Genomic DNA, 20,229 nt, shown 5'->3' on the forward strand with positions numbered 1-20,229 from the left:
ACTTTCCAATTATTTTTTATACTTCTTGCATTGTTCTGTTAATGAAATATGGCGACGAACGTTTATAAATATCAAGGTTTTTTTTCATACAAAAAAGTGAATTAGATATTTTTAACATAATTTATCTATTAACCAAGTACGTACCTACCTACCCGCATAACATAATATGAAAGAAATCTCTATTGTCTCCGATTTTTATGGTCAAATGCTTATTCGTGGTAATTTCCAATCTTCCGAAGAAGTTTCCGCCGGTATAGAAAACAGTTTTTCGCTTTGCGTGTGTTTTCAATTAGAATAGTGTAGATTTAGTTAAATATTTTTATGAACTGTGATAAAAACATCAATTACAATAATGAACTAGAGTGCAAAATATTATTGCTTAAAAATATATTCATATAGACCAATGAACGCTGATTCTGAATATATTAGTATTATTATTTTTTTTTTTTAATTCCTTTATTTTTCCCAATTTTTACATTAATTACATACAATATTTTATAAATCAATAAGAATAATGGGAACCCACTAAGGCGCAGCCTGTGCGTGGGTAATATATTTAAGTTATTATTTTATTGTACCTAGAAATAAAACAAATTGTGGGCATATAAAATAAAAACAAGATTACATTTTGTATTAGCGTTTTGTATAAAAAGTGTTTATAATAGTGTATAGTGAAGTTATAAGTGTTTAGTGTAATATATGGTGAATATTTTATGAGAAACATAAATTGATTAAAACAAATTAAATAAAAAAAAGTTTCAACTGCTGTATCGAAAAGCCATAATTTTAATTCTTTTAAATATTGAGGATGTTTAGTTATCACTTGAATATTTTTCGGTAAAAGATTGAAAGTACGAGGTCCAATGAAACTGCAGTGTGTTTGCATTTGTTTTGTGTTCGTTTGGTGAGTATAAAATACATTATTATTTCTAATGTTGGTTCTGTTTTCATTTATTTCGAATTTATTTTTGTTTTTAAATATGTATTTCATAGTTTGCAAAATAAATAGTTTACGGAGACAGAATAGTTTAGATTCTTTGTATAACTCATCCGTTGAAAATGTTCTTTTCCGACTATACATAACTTTGATGATATAATTTTGAATTATTTGTAAAGGTTTGATATGTGCATTAAGCGCACCGCCCCATCCTATTATTCCGTATATGAGTGAAGATTGCACCAAAGAAAAATAAATAATTTTCAGTTTTTCAACATTGAGCACTTCTTTTAGTCTGTAAAATGTGTATGTAAGATATCTTAATTTACAGACGGTATTATTAATTTGTGACTGCCAATTTAATTTTGTATCAATAACAATACCTAAATATTTAATCTTTTCAACTTTTCCGAGTTCAAAGCAAGATGAGCATATTTCTTGATTACAGTTAACGTTATGTATTCGAATTTTAAGGTTATTAGGGGGTATATTTTTACTATTTTTAGAAAGAGTTAGGTAAAATGTTTTACTATAGTTTAAGAAGAGTCTATTACATTTTAGCCATGATGAGACATATGTAATACATTTTGTTGCCTTCAAAAAAGTTTCAGGCCAGGATTTTCCATTCACTATTATTACTGTATCATCTGCGTAAGATACAATTTCACCAGAGATTATAACATCACATAAATCGTTTATGTATATTAGAAAGAGAATTGGGCCAAGCACAGTTCCCTGTGGTATTCCGTTTTTTATTCCTGTTTCAGTACTATAAAAATCCCCTATTTTTGTTTTTAGTTTTCTGTCTTTGAGATAGCTAGTAAGAATTTTTAGTGCATCATTTTTTAAACCTATTTGATTCATTTTTTTATAAGTAGATTGTGATTTACCATATCAAAAGCTTTTCTTAAGTCTAGGAATATAGCTAAACTCTTTTTATTTTGATCAACAGATGTGTATAATTTTTTAGTCAGATCGAATATTGCATCTTCAGTGCTTAGTTTTGTTCTGAAGCCATATTGATTTTGGGACAGAATTTTGTTTTGTTCTAGGTAATTCATTATTCTATTTTTGATACATTTTTCAAATATTTTTGAGAGGTTTGAGACCAAGGAAATAGGTCTGTAGTTGTCTAATATGTGCGTTTCTCCTGATTTGTGAATTGGTATTATGATAGAGGTTTTTAATTGTTCGGGAAAATGTCCCTCTTTTAAGGATATATTAAAAATATGAAGCTATGAAGTTAAAATGTAATGTTTTATTTTTTTTAGTGTGTTACCTGATAAACCATCAATTCCTGTAGAATTTGTTGATTTTAGACCGTCAATGTGTTTATCAATTTCATCTGTTGTGATGGGTGAAAAATATTCTAAGGAGTTAATTGAATCGTTAGTTGAGTCTAAGTGTAAAGATGAGTCTACGGCTATTGTATTATCAATTTTACTAGAAGATTCGAGTAATTGATCTACCACATTTGTAAAAAAGTTGTTAAAGTTTTCTGCAATAGTCATTTATTATAATCTCATTGACATCGGTTGATACTTTTTTTTTGTTCGTGATTTCGTTAACAATATTCCACGTTTTTTTGGTATCATTTTTTGCACTATCAATTTTTTCACAATAATACTTCTTTTTGCAATTTCTTATACTATTTACTTTACTATTTAGTAAATTTCTATACATTAAATATTTCGTTTTCATGAAAGGCATAATTCTTGTGTTATTTTTTTGACACGCTTTTTGATAATTTAACATCTCTTTGTATAATTTATCTTTTTTTTTTTTTTTTTACAGTATTACCGCACAAAAGTCCCAACTGCTCCCGTCTGGAGCCAGTGAGACTATGGCATCCCCAATTGGGGTATGATGTGAGGCTGAGGGTATTGGGGAGGGGAGGGAGATGGGGAAGAGGAAGGTGGGGAAGTACCTGGCTATTCAGATCTGGTCACCAAACACGGCTAAAGCCATTTCAAGCAACGTTTCAATTCTGAATGGTGGTCTTACACCAGGGCGATACTGAGAGTATCTTCCACTCTGGAACGTGCCGCAAATATACTATATATTATTTTAAATTAATTAATTGTGAAATAACACAAATTAATCAAATAAAATTTATTTGCGCACGCCGGGTTCGAACCCGCGACCTTCGGATCTGTAGTCAAAAGCGTATACCACTAGACCACGCCGGCCGTCATCTCTTTGTTTAATAGAGACTATTAGTCCTACAGTGATCCAAGGCTTAATTTTTTTATAATTTCTCTTAGCGATGACAATTTTATTTGTACTTTTCGAAATATAAGCTTCTAGAGTTTTATAAAATAATTCGAATGCTGAATTTGGGTTAGCTATTGATAGTATGTTGTCCCATTTTTCTGAATGAAGTAAATTGTTTAATGTGATGTAATTAATTTCATTTATTTCAACAGTGTTATAGTACTCTTTTGAATTTGTGGTTAAGATGTTTTGTCCGTAGAATGTTGGGTAGTGGTCAGTAATGTTTGTTTTTAGAGTTGAAGATTTAGTTATAACGTGTTTTTGTGTTTTGATAAATATGTGATCTAGAGTCGTGGAATTATTAAGATTTTCTCTTGTTGGTGAGTTTATGTATGATTGATATCCTGCATATGACAAACAATCTAAGTATTCATTTATACATTTTGTTTTTTTGTTGTTTTCATTAATGTTTATATTAATATCACCAGTTAATATTGCAAAGTTAAAGTTATTTCTGTTAGTAATTTTTATAAGTGAATTAAGTTCATTATTGAATAGAGATTCATTTAAGGAAGGTGATCTATAGATAGCTAATAGCAAATAAGTACAATTACTATGGGTAAATGTTAATTTGATTGCGTTAGCTGTTTTAAAGTCTAGAATTTCGAAGGCAGGTTTTTTAAGACAATTTTTTATAAATAAAGTGATTCCATCGTGACCAGTATGTTTACATTCGGATGAAATAGTTATATATCCTGGCAAGTTATAGGGAATTACTTCTTTCATTTGCGTTTCTGTTAAAATGACAATACTAGGAGAAAAATCAAGACTATTGAGAAGAATACAAAGTTCATCAAAGTGCCTTCTTAAGCTTCTAATATTCATATTAAGAATTGAAAAGTTAACGTCTTTAAAGTGATTATTTAGTTCACTTGTGTTTTTACAAATATAATTTTCATACAAAAAAATTTCATCAGACATTTTGATAGAATATAAGTTATTTTCACGTGCTAGATGTTAGATGGTCCTTTATTCTGAAGGTATGTCATTCGGCTGCCTATTATTATACCTAGAATTTATAAATCGTCATTTAAAAACGAATAGAACATCGTTTTGTTGGTATGACTGAACCTGCTGATTCTAATATACTGAGAATCTACACGTACGTCTATGGTCTACAAGAGAGTGGTTTATTTATGGTCTACAGTGAAAATGGTTGCATTCGAACTGATGATAGATAATATAGTTTTTATTTCGCTGTTATTGTTTCAGTATTGACGGAATTGAAACATTATTTAGGCGCCTATAATAATAAACATTTTAGAAAATGAATTATAGTGATAGGCATTGATGTACAATTTAACGATGATGATATGTGTATTATTTGATTTACAAAGGATATTTTGAGGTTAGAGTCAAAATCAAAACTCAATATTTGTGTGTATGGTAATTTGCTTATATTAATATTATTATTATGCAAATTTGATATTTAAATTATCGATTATAATAATTATAACGTAATAATGCGTACCGCGCATGACATGTCCATAAAAATTAAAACTATGAAATTTATTTAAACTATGAAAAATAACTATAACAATAAAAAATAAACTATATTTAGGTAAGAGAGTTCCTGATTGTGTGCTTTTTGTTCTAGGATTGGGTGGTTACAACTTATTATTTTGGTACACGGAGAAAAATGAGTATTGCTAATTTAATAAGAACCTCTTAAAATTATTAGTAATTTTGTTAAAAACGGGATTGCAGGCCGTTTCCTGATAAAATTTGAGTAAATTCGTAATAATATCGGAAGACGTGTTAATTCCCGTGGTAGTTTGTCTTGATAATATTTAATGACGAAAGACGAAAATATTAGGATTTTTATGAACACGTGTTCGGACATCGGATTTTACTAAAAGTTTTTCATGAAACTTACCAATTCATTTATTGAGGTCCTGCAATCCCGTTTTAAACTATTTGAACTAATTTGAAGCGATTCTCATAATAAATAAGCAATATTTTTTGTCAGTATTTTTTCTCCATGTAGCCACTGGATCCATTTTTGGCCGCGATTCTTAAATATAATTAAATAATATGGTATTAATTAAATAATATGGTATTAATTAAATAATATGGTAAATGCATATATATGACACCAGTCGATCGAGTGGGAAGCTAAAAATACTACAATAAATAAACCACTAACTAGATCGATTTCTTCGGGCTTTTAGTATGAAACAAATTGGCCCTAAGTAATCAAAGATGTGCCAATACATAGACAGTAAAATTCTCATGGAGCCTACTTATTATATTATAAACCAATGAAAAACTCTGAAATTTATTCCATAGACTTTCAGAGATTTTCATTGGTGGATATAGGTTAGGTAATCATATGACGTCACAATATTTCCGTTCCAATTTTCGATCAGAGTTATACCCCCCTGAATACTAGCAATGACCTTTCATACTTCCAGAAATTAATTTTCTGAAGAATGTTGCAATAACGATATTTGTAAAAATTATACTCACTCATTTGTTACATCATAAACTGTGAAGTGAGCGGTGAACGTTCTCCGGAAAACCTGCAAAGAAGATAAACATTTTCATCAGTCTCGCTTTTCCGCGAAATATTTTGCGTTTACAAACATAACAGTGGCTTGTATGTTTGCTATTTAACATTTATATTAAATTGTATACAATAGATTACAGCATAATAGGGGAAGTTCAAGTTAAAGGAAGACAAGAAGCGCTAAAGTAAATCAAATAAGTGGGTCGGTCACGTCAAGAGTCGGAATTATATGCATATGTATGAATACGGATAAGGCAAAGGATGTGTGTCAAGATAGAGTTATATTATGTCTGTCTTGAATTGCGGAGAAATGGTGAACAGTTTAAAACCTAACCATTTTTTGTTTTGTTTTAAACTCCTGGAGCCACTGAGAATATGTTATCCCCAATTCGGGTATGTTGTGAAGCTGAAGGTAGCGGGAAGGTAAGTAGATGGAAAAGAGGATGGTCTTGGCTGTTCAGATAATGTCACCAAACACTGCCAAAGCCATTTCAAGCAACGTTTCAAATTCTAACTATTGGTCTTACACCAGAGCCATACAGAGAGTATCTTCCACTCTGGAACGTACCGCAAGTATACTATATATTATTTTAAATGAGTAATTTATGAAAAATACAAATTAATCTAAGAAAAAGTATTATTTTTTTAATGATAAATTAATGTTTTTAAGTAAAGGTTTTTTATGCATAGCATAAAAGATAATAAATTATTATAAACAATAATTAGTCGCCTGAAATATTCTTACAAATTGAAAATATCTCCCACTACGCCGACGTAGCTCAGTGGTCCAGAACACCTGACCGGACGTGAGAAGGTGAGGGTTCAATTCCCGTCGGCGGAATTTATTTTTACTCTGAGATATCTTCAATTTGTAAGGATAATGTAGAACCGGAACAATATGGAACGAGTTCAGCACAAATTTCTTAGGCACCTAAATTTAAGCTCCCAATTCTAGCGTAGCGAAGTCCTGTTTTAACTCGACCGTTTCGCATTTTTTTGTCTGAATTTTATTTACTACGTTCCGTTTCCGTTTCAAGATGGTGGTCGTTTTAATGGTTAAGTAAAGATTATTTTTTCAAATGTGAAATCATCGTGATTTTGTGGATTTTTTATTCGTATTTTTTAATACTATGGTACCTACATACCTGCCCAGTTAGAAAAAATAATTGTCATTGAGATAGTGACGTTTCTTTGAACAAAATGGTTCGGGAGGTGAATCTATATGATGGTAGAAGTAAAAAAAAAAATTACCTTTTTGAAAATTGCGACTTTTTTCCCAATACAAAAATATTTTTCCGTAGAAGAAAATTTATCTTCCCATATTAAAAATAAAGTTTTTAAACTAAAAAGTACCTTAAAACGTTGGAATTTCGAACAGTTTTATTTATTTTTTACTTGTACTATCATGTTGAATCCCACCCGAAATTAGCGCACTTTACCCCCGGACACCCTAAATACATTACAACTTACTAATCTTATTACTTTAGAGAAAATTTGATTGATTTATTTAATAACATACAATTAAAAATATTTTTTTGGACCCGAGGTCTACTATTCGGTTCATAGAACTACTAGTAGGTACGTGTATTCAGGCTGTAATGCGTAATACCTTCTAAACTTTGGTATCGTTTGTACCTTGGTTCGTAACTATGCATTATTTTTTTCTATAAATTAACCCCCTAACTAATAACCGTGTTTTAAATTTTATACTACTGGTAAATAAACATTTACCGTACCTTAACGGTTCTTTATCAGAAGTGTAAAATTTAAAACAGCTTTATTAGCAAGGCCTTCGTATTAAATTACATCTTATCTTCACAAAATCCATACAAAACGAATATCTGTATGAAAGTTTAATCTATAAAGTTGGTAACAATAGAGCCACAATCTGTCACATTTAACGAGTAGGACCGCAGTGAAATAACGGTCATAAATTATGAAAACGAGAACATGTCTGAGATTTTAATGTCTGCAAATAAACGCAGATAAGTAATGCGAGTGCTCCCTTGAAATTACCCCGCGAGGGAGGCAGTCGGTAGGCGGCACCAAACAGCACAAAGTAATGAAAAAGTATGATGTACTCGCGTTGAAAATAATCCTGCATAAGTAGCTACTACCACAGTGTATTTCAACCTACCACGCTTATATTATACTTAGTACGCTGGGTTATTTAAGCAGGTAGGTAATTATGAAAAACATCACGAGCAAGAGTAGACCACGTTACGTAAAGAAAAAGCCTAACGACTTTTGTATGACGCGATATTATAATATATATATTTTTTAAATTTAAAATGCCTGAATTTTAATCGTACACAGAGAATAACGAGTAGGGTGATATATTAAAAATCCTGTTAAAAGCATAATGGCAAGCCATTTCCTAGTAAAATATTAGTCCATTCAGAATATATCGGAACACGGAATTTTCATGATAAATACAATGACGAAATGCGACAATACTAGAATTTTTATAAACACATTTTCCGAAATCCTCATAACACATTCGTGTTTTACTGATTAGTTTTTTAGTAAATCTGTCAATTCATTCGTTAAAGGCTTGTAATCCCGTTTTTAACAGGACTACGAAAAAAATTCTAGATTTTTAATAAATTGGCAATATTTTAAGTCAGTAAGTTTTCTCCGAGTAGATGCTACTGTAGCCTTAGGGGTACCTACGTATGGGGGTCTAGCACAGTGAAATCGATCACTTTACGATATCGTATCGTCAGGCGTAACTACTGATGATTTTATACTGGTTTTTCCCGAGCACGGTCGCGCTGTTGATAGCCATACCAATATTGATAATTTAATTAATAAGAAATCGATATACGCTGCCAACACACTACATCTGCCTATGAATTGACATTCCTAAAGTTCAGACGGCTGCGTAAATGTTAAAAATACTCAAAAATTGACAATGTTGAATTTAAATATTAACTTTTATCCATTGGTAGTCTGCATTTAATTTTTGACTCCAAGAAGGTAGTTAATTAGTTCTTGAGGTATTTATTCATAAGTCATTACTAACAACTTGTATTTCTCCAAGTTGGAAAGAAATCAATTGATGGCGCCTTAGATGAATTGATTAAGTCTATTGATCAGTATCAGACTGGTTAGTTTACCTCCATTCAATAATAGGCCAGTTATTTTGCATGATGAACGGCATTATGCAAAAAGTTGTGCATATCGACATTACTTAATCTTATCTGGTCGCACTAAAACCAGCGGCTTTTGTTTAAAGACTGTCGGAAACATGTTCTGAGCGTACTCGCAAATATCGCTAACAGACAATCTATGACGGATTTCATCAATGTCTTGTTGATAAAAGGTTTTATCGATTTACCCTAGTCTTTGAAATTATATCAGGATTCTCCAGGTGACACATTTATCAATTTAAGGCGACAAGACTAAACAACAGGGATTTGCTCGACACTCACAATTTAATTATTTATGATAAACTTATTACAAAAATCTCAAATAATTCTACAGGGATCAAAACGGATGCAAGTTTTGTAACACTAATAAAAACAGGACCTTACTATTAAACATACTACGCATGGGTGGGACCCAAACGCGATGTCAACTCAGCAACCGACCCGTCTAATAACTGTAAAATTAGAGGTAATTACCAGATTTTAGTATTTAAACGATGAATTAGTAACTTCCCGAGGAATCCTTGTAGCTACATTTGAGATTTTATTAATACGTTCATCAGAAATAATTAAAATAAACCCCACGGAAAGATAGATTTTAGAATTATTATTTTTCGGAATAACTTATTGAGTAAAACCTCAAATCGTTCCATTTTTATTAATAACGTACTTTCTACTTGTCAAATGTTAAAAAATGACAGCTTCAAAAGTAACATCTACCGAAATAGCGGGCTATTTAAAATAACACCTCTTATTGGAAAACCCTGTAAAAAGGACTAAAGATGTACGATGAAATGCCTGAAAGTCTGAACAATGAAGGAAGAATGAATTATTTAAAAAGAAATGTTATAAAATACATAAAGAAAAATATTTAAAGTTAAAAAATGAAATATTATCTTGTTTACATTAGTTTATATTCAAATTTTGTATAAACTAACTCATAAATAATAAAAAAAAAATTTAAATAAAACTTAGGGTGACCTATGGCAGAGGTGTAGGTTATCCAAAAAATGGTTCCCGAGGCGGCGGTACCCAAACCCGCCTTAAAAATTTAAAGATTTTACAAGTACTAGAAACAAGTTATTTTTTAAATTCTGTTGGAAATGGGATCCACAAATTTCAGAAAGTTAGCATTCAACAATATACGTTAATATTATCTAAGTAATAAATTGGTGTCCCATAGTGTGAAACCGCTTTACGCGGGAGGAGCAATGTATTTGTGCTTAGGTATGCTGCAGTAACATAGTGTATATTATCATGTTTTTCTTGTAGGTGTGCGTGGTTTATGAGTTGCATGAGTTCGGAACAGTCGAATTTGGAGTTTGGTATTTTCAATAATATAAGTTACTTGTTTATTTTACGTCTATCTTCCAATGTGTCTTAATAAAAATAGATAATGTACGAGTATGTGTTCTAGAGGGATAGTTAATTTAATATTTATGAAAAGTAGATTGTTTTGTATTCGCTCAATGTTATTAATGTGAATTTTGTAAGAATGAGACCAAACTTCTGAGATGTATTCAATTAAGCTCTCAACTAGAGACACGTTTCATAGTTTATAATTAATATTAAGCCTAGTGTTTTCGTACTTTTGTTCACAACAACAATTTGCTCATAAATGTTTTCATTATTTCTTATTCAAAATTTCTCTATTGTGCTTGAAACTATGATCATGTTGAAAACTATTATTCATTCATGTTGTTCGAGTTCTGCTTTCACCTGTTTCTACTTATTCAAAGTTCCTCGTTCATACATAAGGGAGCAGGTGTGAGAGCTTCTGAAACCTACAACTTTATCTTTGCAAACTGGATAGTTTTATCATAACACTATTCTCTTTCTAGAACATAATGCCATAATACTGGTCCTACATCGCTTTCCTTTTAGCTAAGTTCACTTAGATTTGATTTTCCAGTGCGCGTTGAAGGAATTTATGAAGGAAGGACATTATGATTTTTAGAATTAGACAAGTAATATTTGAAGAAGGACATATTTTAGGATGAGACAATACCCTTAAATAAACCCAGAATCTTAACAACGTAAGTGAGGAAGCCGTGCACAAAAATATGCTATGCGTGGTCCTGTCACGTATTGGTATTGGTCAGACCTGCGGTTGAGTTTGCCCCATCAAATCTCTAAAATAAAGTGGGAATTGACATAAGTGAAGAAGTCATGTAAAAAAATATTCGGCGCTCGGACCGGCGTAATGGATGGACCTATAGTCGACTTTGCTCTAACAGGAAACTCTAAAATCTATTTAAATACTGAAGACAATATTAGTGATTTTTTCAAACGAAAATCTGAAACAGAAAAATCAGAAAAGGAAATGGTCACATCTGGGACTCGAACCCAGGACCCTTGTCTTTCCGGGACAATGCTCTACCAACTGCGCTAATGGGACCCTATCCTATTCGGTCACTTTTAACTGTATCATACTTCGAATAAGAACTACCAACGTTGTCTTCATTTTTTCACCGCACATTTTTATTGGCAACTATCTTTATGTATGATCGCAAGATTCAACCCGAACTAAATGCAATCCTAGACAGCGTCTTATAGATAAACCTATCTTATTGTTTTTATTTTTAATGTGAATATTTAATGTGAAAATGTGATGATGTGTTTTTAATGTGAAAATAATAATTCATTTTCTAGACTTGCAGAAAAAGTCAATAGATGTCGCACACGGTTTGGGTACCGCCGCCTCGGGAACCATTTTTTGGATAACCTACACCTCTGCCATAGGTCACCCTAAGTTTTATTTAAAAAAATTTTTTTATTATTTATGAGTTAGTTTATACAAAATTTGAATATAAACTAATGTAAACAAGATAATATTTCATTTTTTAACTTTAAATATTTTTCTTTATGTATTTTATAACATTTCTTTTTAAATAATTCATTCTTCCTTCATTGTTCAGACTTTCAGGCATTTCATCGTACATCTTTAGTCCTTTTTACAGGGTTTTCCAATAAGAGGTGTTATTTTAAATAGCCCGCTATTTCGGTAGATGTTACTTTTGAAGCTGTCATTTTTTAACATTTGACAAGTAGAAAGTACGTTATTAATAAAAATGGAACGATACACGCTTCAACAACGAATTTAAATTATTCCACTTGAGTGAATCAAATGCAAATCATCTTGAGTGATGAGGCCCATTTCCACCTCGGTGGCTTCATCAACAAGCAAAATTATCGCATCTGGGCATCGGAAAACCCAAGAGTTATTGTTGAAAAGCCTCTCTATCAACGTGTGACTGTTTGGTGCGGTTTATTGTCCGGCGGAGTCATTGGACCTTACTTTTTCGAAAATGAGGCTGGAGCAACAGTTACGGTGAATGGATAGCGCTATCGAGAGAGGATTTATGATTTTTATGGCCGGAATTAGATAGTATTGATCTGGACAACGTTTACTTTCAACAAGACGGCGATATGTGCCACACAAGCAACGAAACCATTGACGAAACTTTTACGATTGAATATCAAAATAACACCTATAATTGGAGAACCTTGTACATTAGGCAGTTCTTTGATTTTGATATCTTCGTATGTGGCAATCTAATTCTATTTAAATTTCTGGTTTCGTAATTATGATAATTAGTGGTTCACTACGTTTGGAGATTTAGTAGGGGATACCGGGTTCATCAGATGAGGTGTGTTCAGGATGCGCCTGCCCTACAGCCGCGTGGCATGCCAGATTGACTGGTCTCTCGACCCATCGCCCTGCCCCACAGCGAGAGGAATAGATTCATAAGACCTTCACTCTTGGACATACTGATCCCTAGATTCCTACCGACCCCTCATACCCTTTTCCTTTCCAGAACTTCCCTTTTTTTAAGCAAACAAAACTATTTATTCGTATTCATAAATAGACGGCCGGCATAGTCCAGTGGTAACGCATTGGACTGCCATTCCGAAGGTCGCGGGTTCGAACCCGGCGTGCGCAAATAAATTTTATTTGATTAATTTGTGTTATTTCACAATTAATTAATTAAAATAATATAAAGTATATTTGCGGCACGTTCCAGAGTGGAAGATACTACCAGTATCGCCCTGGTGTAAGACCACCATTCAGAATTGAAACGTTGCTCCAAATGGCTTTAGCCGTGTTTAGTGACTAGATCTGAATAGCCAGGTACTTCCCCACCTTCCTCTTTCCCTTCCCCACTTACCTTCAGCCTCACAACATCCCCCAATTGGGGATGCCATAGTCTAGGACGGGAGCAGTTGGGACTCTTGTGAGGTATTCACTAAAAAAATAAAAATAAAATATTGAGTGTGTACGCACGAAAACAAATAAATTGTATATTGTAAAGCGATACCTTCCAAAACTTATTTATGAACACGGAGAATATAAAGAACGCCGCGCTTAACCTTAATTTATCAATATACGTTATCCTATGGATAATATAAGCTATCAAGAGGATGGAGAAATACTCCCTCAGTATAATAATGGTTCTGTCATATTTTTTCAAACATAGACAACGCGTTTTGTTTTCAATATATTTATTTATTTATTTATTTGGTACAAAATATTTTTTACATTTTAAGTTTTCCAGTAATGTAGGCTTCACTGGGTGGCTTGCCCGTGCTGAGGCCTTCATTTTATAATATGAAAATATAATCTACATTATTCATTTAAAGATAAAATAATACATTTAAAATTAAAAATACATAAAATATATTTAAAATTAAAAAATAATACATTGAAAATAATCTTGTGTTTTTGTGAGTGATGTGTGTTTATATTGGTTTTGTGTGTTACGTGTAGGTTTTATTTTTATTTTATGCTATGAAATTTTGGTAATATTGTCTTTAATCCATTTCGTTCTTTAATCCATTTTGTAATTTTGTGTGTGAATGTATTTTTATTTTCCTCAATTTTAATTTCAAGTTTTACACTGTTGAAAGCTTTTATAGCATGGTATTGGTAGTGTCTTTGTATTGTATTATTATTATTATTATTTGTTGTTATTATTATTATTTTTTTTTACTTTCTACTTCCGATTTAGTTGTCCGGGTTAAATCTTCCCCAAAGGAAAAACTTAACCCTTCCACTCACTTTTCCACAAATGATCATCTAGTCAATCAACATTATGTAAGAGCATTGTATAAGTAAAATAAATACAAAACAATACAAGAACAACAACGCGTCAACTCACCAGATATCAAATGGGAAAAAAAATTCACCGTCTCCAGATATTTTCATATCAGAGGGTTCGGCTCGGTAGAACTTCTAACAGGGCCTATAAATCCTACTGATCCCTCAACATAAATATTTAAAAAATCTTTTGTTATCCTACATGTATTCAAAATGACCGACTTTTGCATCTTTATATATAATTTTTTTGATAAATCTAATACGCCTAAATTTTTAATTAGAGAGCTAGGTATAATGCCAGTAGCCGAAATAACGAATGGTAATATTTTTATAGTCTGAGAATGCCAAATTCTTTTTATTTCATTTCCTAAATCTGTGTATTTTCTTATTTTTTCGCTAACAGATTTTTGAATATTACAGGAATTTGGTATAGCGACATCAATGATATAAGTTATTTTTTTAATTTTGTCATGTAAAACTATATCGGGTCTATTATGACTAATCGCTCGGTCTGTTAGTATAGTTTTATCATAATATATTTTATAAAATTAGTTTTCTAAAAATGAATTTGGTTCGTATTCATAATATGGTACTACATTACGGCAGTCAATCAAGTTATGTTTAATTACCAAATTTTGGTGAATTATTTTTAAAACTTGATTGTGCCTAAATGTATACTCGGACGGTGCTAATATAGAACATCCCGATATAATATGTTCTATAGTTTCCGGAAAAGCCAAACATTTTCTACACAAATCATCAATTTGATTTGTATCTTTGATTATATGCTTTCTATAATTTTTAGTATTAATGACTCTATCCTGAATGGCAAGCATAAATCCTTCTATTTCTGCGCTCAACTCTCCAATACTCAACCATTTGTTTGACGAAATTTTGTCAACATACGTTTGGTTGAGATAATTGAAGTGTTTTGCGTGTAAAATTTTATTTGACCAGGAATCTAATAATTCCTGGTTTGGATTTATAAAAATGTTGGAATTCTCATCGTATAAATTTAAAGGTGTAATATTTCTATCTGCCTTGCAAATTATTTTGTGCATTTCTGAGCTATGAGCTTTCCTATGGAAAAAAGTTCTTAGCATTTCTACCTGATTATGTTTCAAAGAAGTTATTTTGACTATACCTCTACCTCCTAAATTTCTAGGTAAATTAACTCGTTCTATAGCTGAATTTGGATGATGGCAATTAAACTTTGTTAGCGTAGTTCTAATTAATCTTTCTAAGTTATCTAAATCTGTATTAGACCATTTAATTATGCCAAATGAGTACGTTAATAGAGGTATTGCCCAAGTATTTATTGCTTTTACTAAATTTTTAGCAGATAGATTGCATTTTAAAATTTTCCTGATCCTAGTTTGAAATTTAATCCTAATATCACTTTTAATACTATTATCGTCTAATCTATTTGATTGTGGGTATCCTAAATATTTATAAACCTCATCCCTTTTCATACTAGTAATTTGGAAATTTCTAAATATACTCTCGTCCCCATCTACAATTTTGCCTTTCTCTATATGGATCGTTCTACATTTATCTAAACCAAAAGTCATTTTGATATCATCTGAAAAGTTTTTAACTACCTCAATCATTTTCTCTAAATTTTGTTCAGAATTTGAAAATAATTTTATGTCATCCATAAATAATAAATGCGAAATTGTACTACTCTCCCCTGTATTACCCTTAACTTTTATTCAAAACTTGCTTTTAATTAACATTTTAGATAGAGGATTCAATGCTAAGCAAAACCAAAGAGGACTCAATGAGTCTCCTTGAAAAATTCCTCTTTTAATTGAAATGCCCGGTATTACTGTTTTCTTCCCTTTTAAATTGATAAGTAAATTGGTATTCCAAAAGGACATAATATTTTCCAAAAAGTTAATAATAATGGGGTTAATTTTATATATATTTAATACTTTGATCAGCCACGAGTGCGGGACACTATCGAAAGCCTTTTGGTAGTCTATATAGCAAGTATGTAAATTACGTTTTCGAGTTTGAATCTGTTTTAGAATTACAGAATCAATAACTAATTGTTCTTTACATCCCATATGTTTTCTGCGACAACCTTTTTGTTGTTCAGATAAAATATTTTTTTCATCTAAATGAGTATATATTAAATCTGTTAAACAAGAGGTCAAAATTTTGTATATTGTCGGTAAACATGTAATCGGTCTGTACTGAGAGGGATTATTAATATTTTCGCTTTTGGGTAACATATAAGTAATGCCCTTAGTTAGAAAATTTGGAAAATTTTGAGGTTGACTGACAAATTTTGAAAGATTTTTTGCCAAAAGAGGATGTAAAGTAGTCAGACGTTTGTACCAAAAATTATGTATCCAATCGCAACCCGTGGCTTTCCAATTATGAGTATTTTTAATAATTTTGGTTAACAATTCAACCGATATATTAGAAAAACTCATTTGTTCAATACCTGAAAAATTGAGTTCTTCATTTTCTATCCAGGGAGTTGACTCGTTATGTTTTATATCTTTACTCCAAATTTTAGTCCAAAAATCGCGCATATCTGATTCAGATGGCAACGGAATATTATTATTCGAAATAATATTTTGTTTATCGTCAAGTTTGGAATAAAATATTTTTTCATTTTTCTGGAATAATCTATTATTATTTTTTTTATTATACGTATAATTATATCTTTTTAATCTACTAGCTTTTACGCCTAATTTTTGTTTTAATAAATCCAATAAATCATTGATTATATTTTCATTATTATGACTATCAATGTTATAACCAAATTTTCTACCAATTTCATCTACATGTCTCAAAATTTTCCTACTTCTATTTCCATTTTTATATTCTATTACTCTAGCTATGTTACTTCTTAAAAATACTACATCATTTTCTAATCTGATCTGCCATTCTGGTTTACTATAACTATATGATCTATCGTCAGAGGATGATAATTTAATTCCTAACTTATTACAAACAGTAATCGCACTAGCGTATACTATTGTATGAAGATCTAAAAAACTAATTTCGTCAAATATGATTTTTGGTAAAATTATGTTATTTAATTCAAAAATTAATTTAGATAATTTCTTTGACGTATGCAATTTCGGTAATTTTGGTCTAACTGTTGGCTCTACATCTATATATCTGTTTATATTATTATGAAGTAAGTTAGCTAATTCTACTATATTTTCATCAACAAAGTTTAAATTTGCAATGTTGATTTCCCTAAGATTATAAATAATGTCTAAGTTATTTGAATCTACTGTAATATCATTGGACATTTCGACTAGAATATTATCCAAACTATCTACATTCAATGCATCTGATATGATATTATTACTTGTGTTAATTTGTTCTAAATTATTTCTCCTTTGCAATCTATCTGCTACTTCTCTTTTAATCTGTTCTAATGTGACTACAGAAATTAAATTATTTTTGAAAATAGCTCGCTTTTGGTCTGCTAATCTTTGTTCGCTTACTTGGGCAATCGGATAATTTTGTGAGAAAAGTAAATGTAATTTTTTCCTGTATAACAACATATCTGTTTCTACTTTGGTTACATAAAAATATGAACGAACAATGAACATATTGACATCGTTCGTCCATTTCATACGCTGTCTAGGAATACCTGCTTTTGTTTTTTGGGGTCTTAGACTATCCATGTTCATCTGTACAGATGACATAATAATCCCCTGTTCATCTACGTTGGTTGCAAATGACATTGTCATTTTGCAAAACAACTTGGAGATGATTGTATCTTTACTACTACATTCCAGTAACCAAATCTTTTTTTGTATTTTTATTATTATTATTACTATTTATTATTGCATTGCCAACACAAATCATACAAAATGCTAGTTCCTTGTGAGATATCCGTACACATTTTAATTATTATAGGCATACTACATGTCTAATGACACCAATGTTACACATTAGGTACATCAAATAATGTGCGGGCATTTTTTTTTTTCTAGTTTGTGTACATTTTTCACTGTTAAAAACTGTTGAATTCCGAAAAATCTGTGTCGTATAAAAATGTGACTAGGTACCGCAGCCTGCTCGCTTCTATACTAAAACAGCCAACTTTGCTTTATCCAGTTACAGTATTTTTAAGTTTGTACATTGCTACCGCGGCAGGAAGTGAAACACGTAAGTACAAGACTTCGATTTGCGCATTCTGTATGCTAGAATTCCGTAAATTTGTATGCAAAAGATTTCTTGATCAAAAATCTAAGCCACGAAATTTGTTGCTTCTCAACTCCGAGTTTTGTAAGCAAATTCTGGAGTCACCCAGTGCAGCGTTTCCGTGAGTATTTTCGTATGATTCTGTACGAGTATGTAGATATTAAATGGACAATGCATACAAATATACACATGTATTATGTATGTTTATAAGTATCTCGGGAAGCAACATGGCAACGTGCCAGCCCGATGATTTGCCGGCGCTATGTCTTTTTGCCTCAGAGCGGGTTGGATTTTATAAAAGAATTTTGTATTGTTGTCGTACAATGCTCTGAATAGGGATGCAGTTGATTTGATGGATTCGAATCAATCAAGAAGTGCATTCAAAGGAGAAATATATTGTTACATTTGGAGTATTATTTGAAAGAATGGGAACAATTTTACCTAGCTCTGAGTGTAAATAGGGGTGACTACATTCGTCTTCGTTCCTTTCTTTTCATATATTCACAAAAAAATGTGTTTTTTATTTATTGTTTTCAAGTTTAATTTATAGACCTCTGTTGTGTTCGCACAAACAGTCTCCAACTCGTCTTGGAAGGAATAATAAATAATAGGTTCTTTAATATTAATCAGCGATTTATTAATACTACGCGTATTATATTGGTGACTCGACCTAACAAGAAGCTTGCTAATTGGAATCTGAGCCAGTGAGATTGTCTGAGACCCTTCGCAATGTCCATGGCGACAACTGGCCACTGGCTCCATCTTGCGGACTTCCCCGCAAGCTCTACGCACTGCCATCTGTGCGTGCATCTACAAAGCTTCCTAACAACCTCTATTTAATTAAATTTATTATCAGTTTTTCCTTTGGTATAATCGTTATAATTCACCCATAACAGGTCACCCTAGTGAGGAGAACTAAGAAATACAATTTACTATACATGTATTTAATATCATATTTTGTATGTACAATGTTTAAATAGTCTCCATAATAAAAACTAAAATAAAAAAAATGTATTGCTTAAATTTGTCCCAGGATCGAAAGCGGCCATTGATGTTTCCAATTTAATAATTTGAAAGAAGCATGGGTTTTTTCCCGCATAATTTCCACAATTTGATAATGCCATCGGAAGGTGATACAGCCGACACGCGTGAACCTTAAAAAAAGTTAAGTTAGTGTTTGTTAAAGCTGATGGATGGAGAATGGTATTCCAAACACACAAGTGAATGGAATAGGAAGTCCGGGACACCTAGGAGACTTGGAATGATCAATTTAATCAAATGCTTATATCAGATCGAGAGTCGGTGTAACCGTACATTTAATATTACATATTTCAGAAGTGCGTACGGTTCAATATAGTTAGTATTCCGCTGATTTGGGCACTTATCCTAATATAGTAGGTAGGTACACTATTAACTAGATATATAGTTAAAGCCGCCCGTTCAAGCCAATAACGGGTTTAATGGTTATTGAAAGCACCCCTTCATTTTAAGCTGCAGTAAACATATGTATGTAGGTACTAGTTGGTAGTATTCGCTTTCGAGCAGGGATTTAAGATTGGGGGGATGTTTTCGTGAAATTTAGATCATTTTATTTGTTGAACATTTAATTTCTTTCAAACTGTATTACCGAAAAAGCTGAAAATTGAACCAGTTAAAAATCTGTAATGCTGAACTTGGTCGAGTGGTTTCAAATCGTGGCGTCCGCAAGTAAATTTTATTTGATGAGTTTGTGTGATTTCAAAATTAATTCATTAAAAATAATATATAGTATTCTTGCGGCACGTTCCAGAGAGGAAGATACTACCAGTATCACCCTGGTGTAAGACCAACATTCAGAATTGAAACGTCACTTGAAATGGCTTTGGCCGTATTTGGTGACCAGATCTGAATAGCCAGATACTCCCTAACCTTCCTCTCCCCCATCTACTTCCCCTCCCCACTATCTTCAGCCGTACAACATACCCCGATTGGGGATGCCATAGTCGCACTAGTTCCAGGTTGGAAGCAGTTGAGACTCTTGTGCGGTATTCACATAAAAATATAAAAACTCATATTTTGAACATTATTCTATGTCTCTGTTTTT

General features: G+C 31.7%; 1 protein-coding gene across 1 annotated transcript in view; it reads right to left on the reverse strand.

The window, feature by feature from the left end:
- The window catches only part of LOC149424663 (inactive dipeptidyl peptidase 10), a 228,679-nt gene that overhangs the window by 113,430 nt on the left and 95,020 nt on the right, over positions 1-20,229 (reverse strand). The window contains exon 6 of the mRNA XM_089630913.1: positions 5,681-5,733. Within this exon, the coding sequence (XP_089487039.1) occupies positions 5,681-5,733 (53 nt within the window). The remainder of the gene's footprint in view (positions 1-5,680; positions 5,734-20,229) is intronic.

Source organism: Hesperophylax consimilis, chromosome 4 (assembly GCF_061612785.1).
Source record: "Hesperophylax consimilis isolate HC1 chromosome 4, BYU_Hcon_1.0, whole genome shotgun sequence".
Taxonomy (NCBI): Eukaryota; Metazoa; Arthropoda; class Insecta; order Trichoptera; family Limnephilidae; genus Hesperophylax; species Hesperophylax consimilis.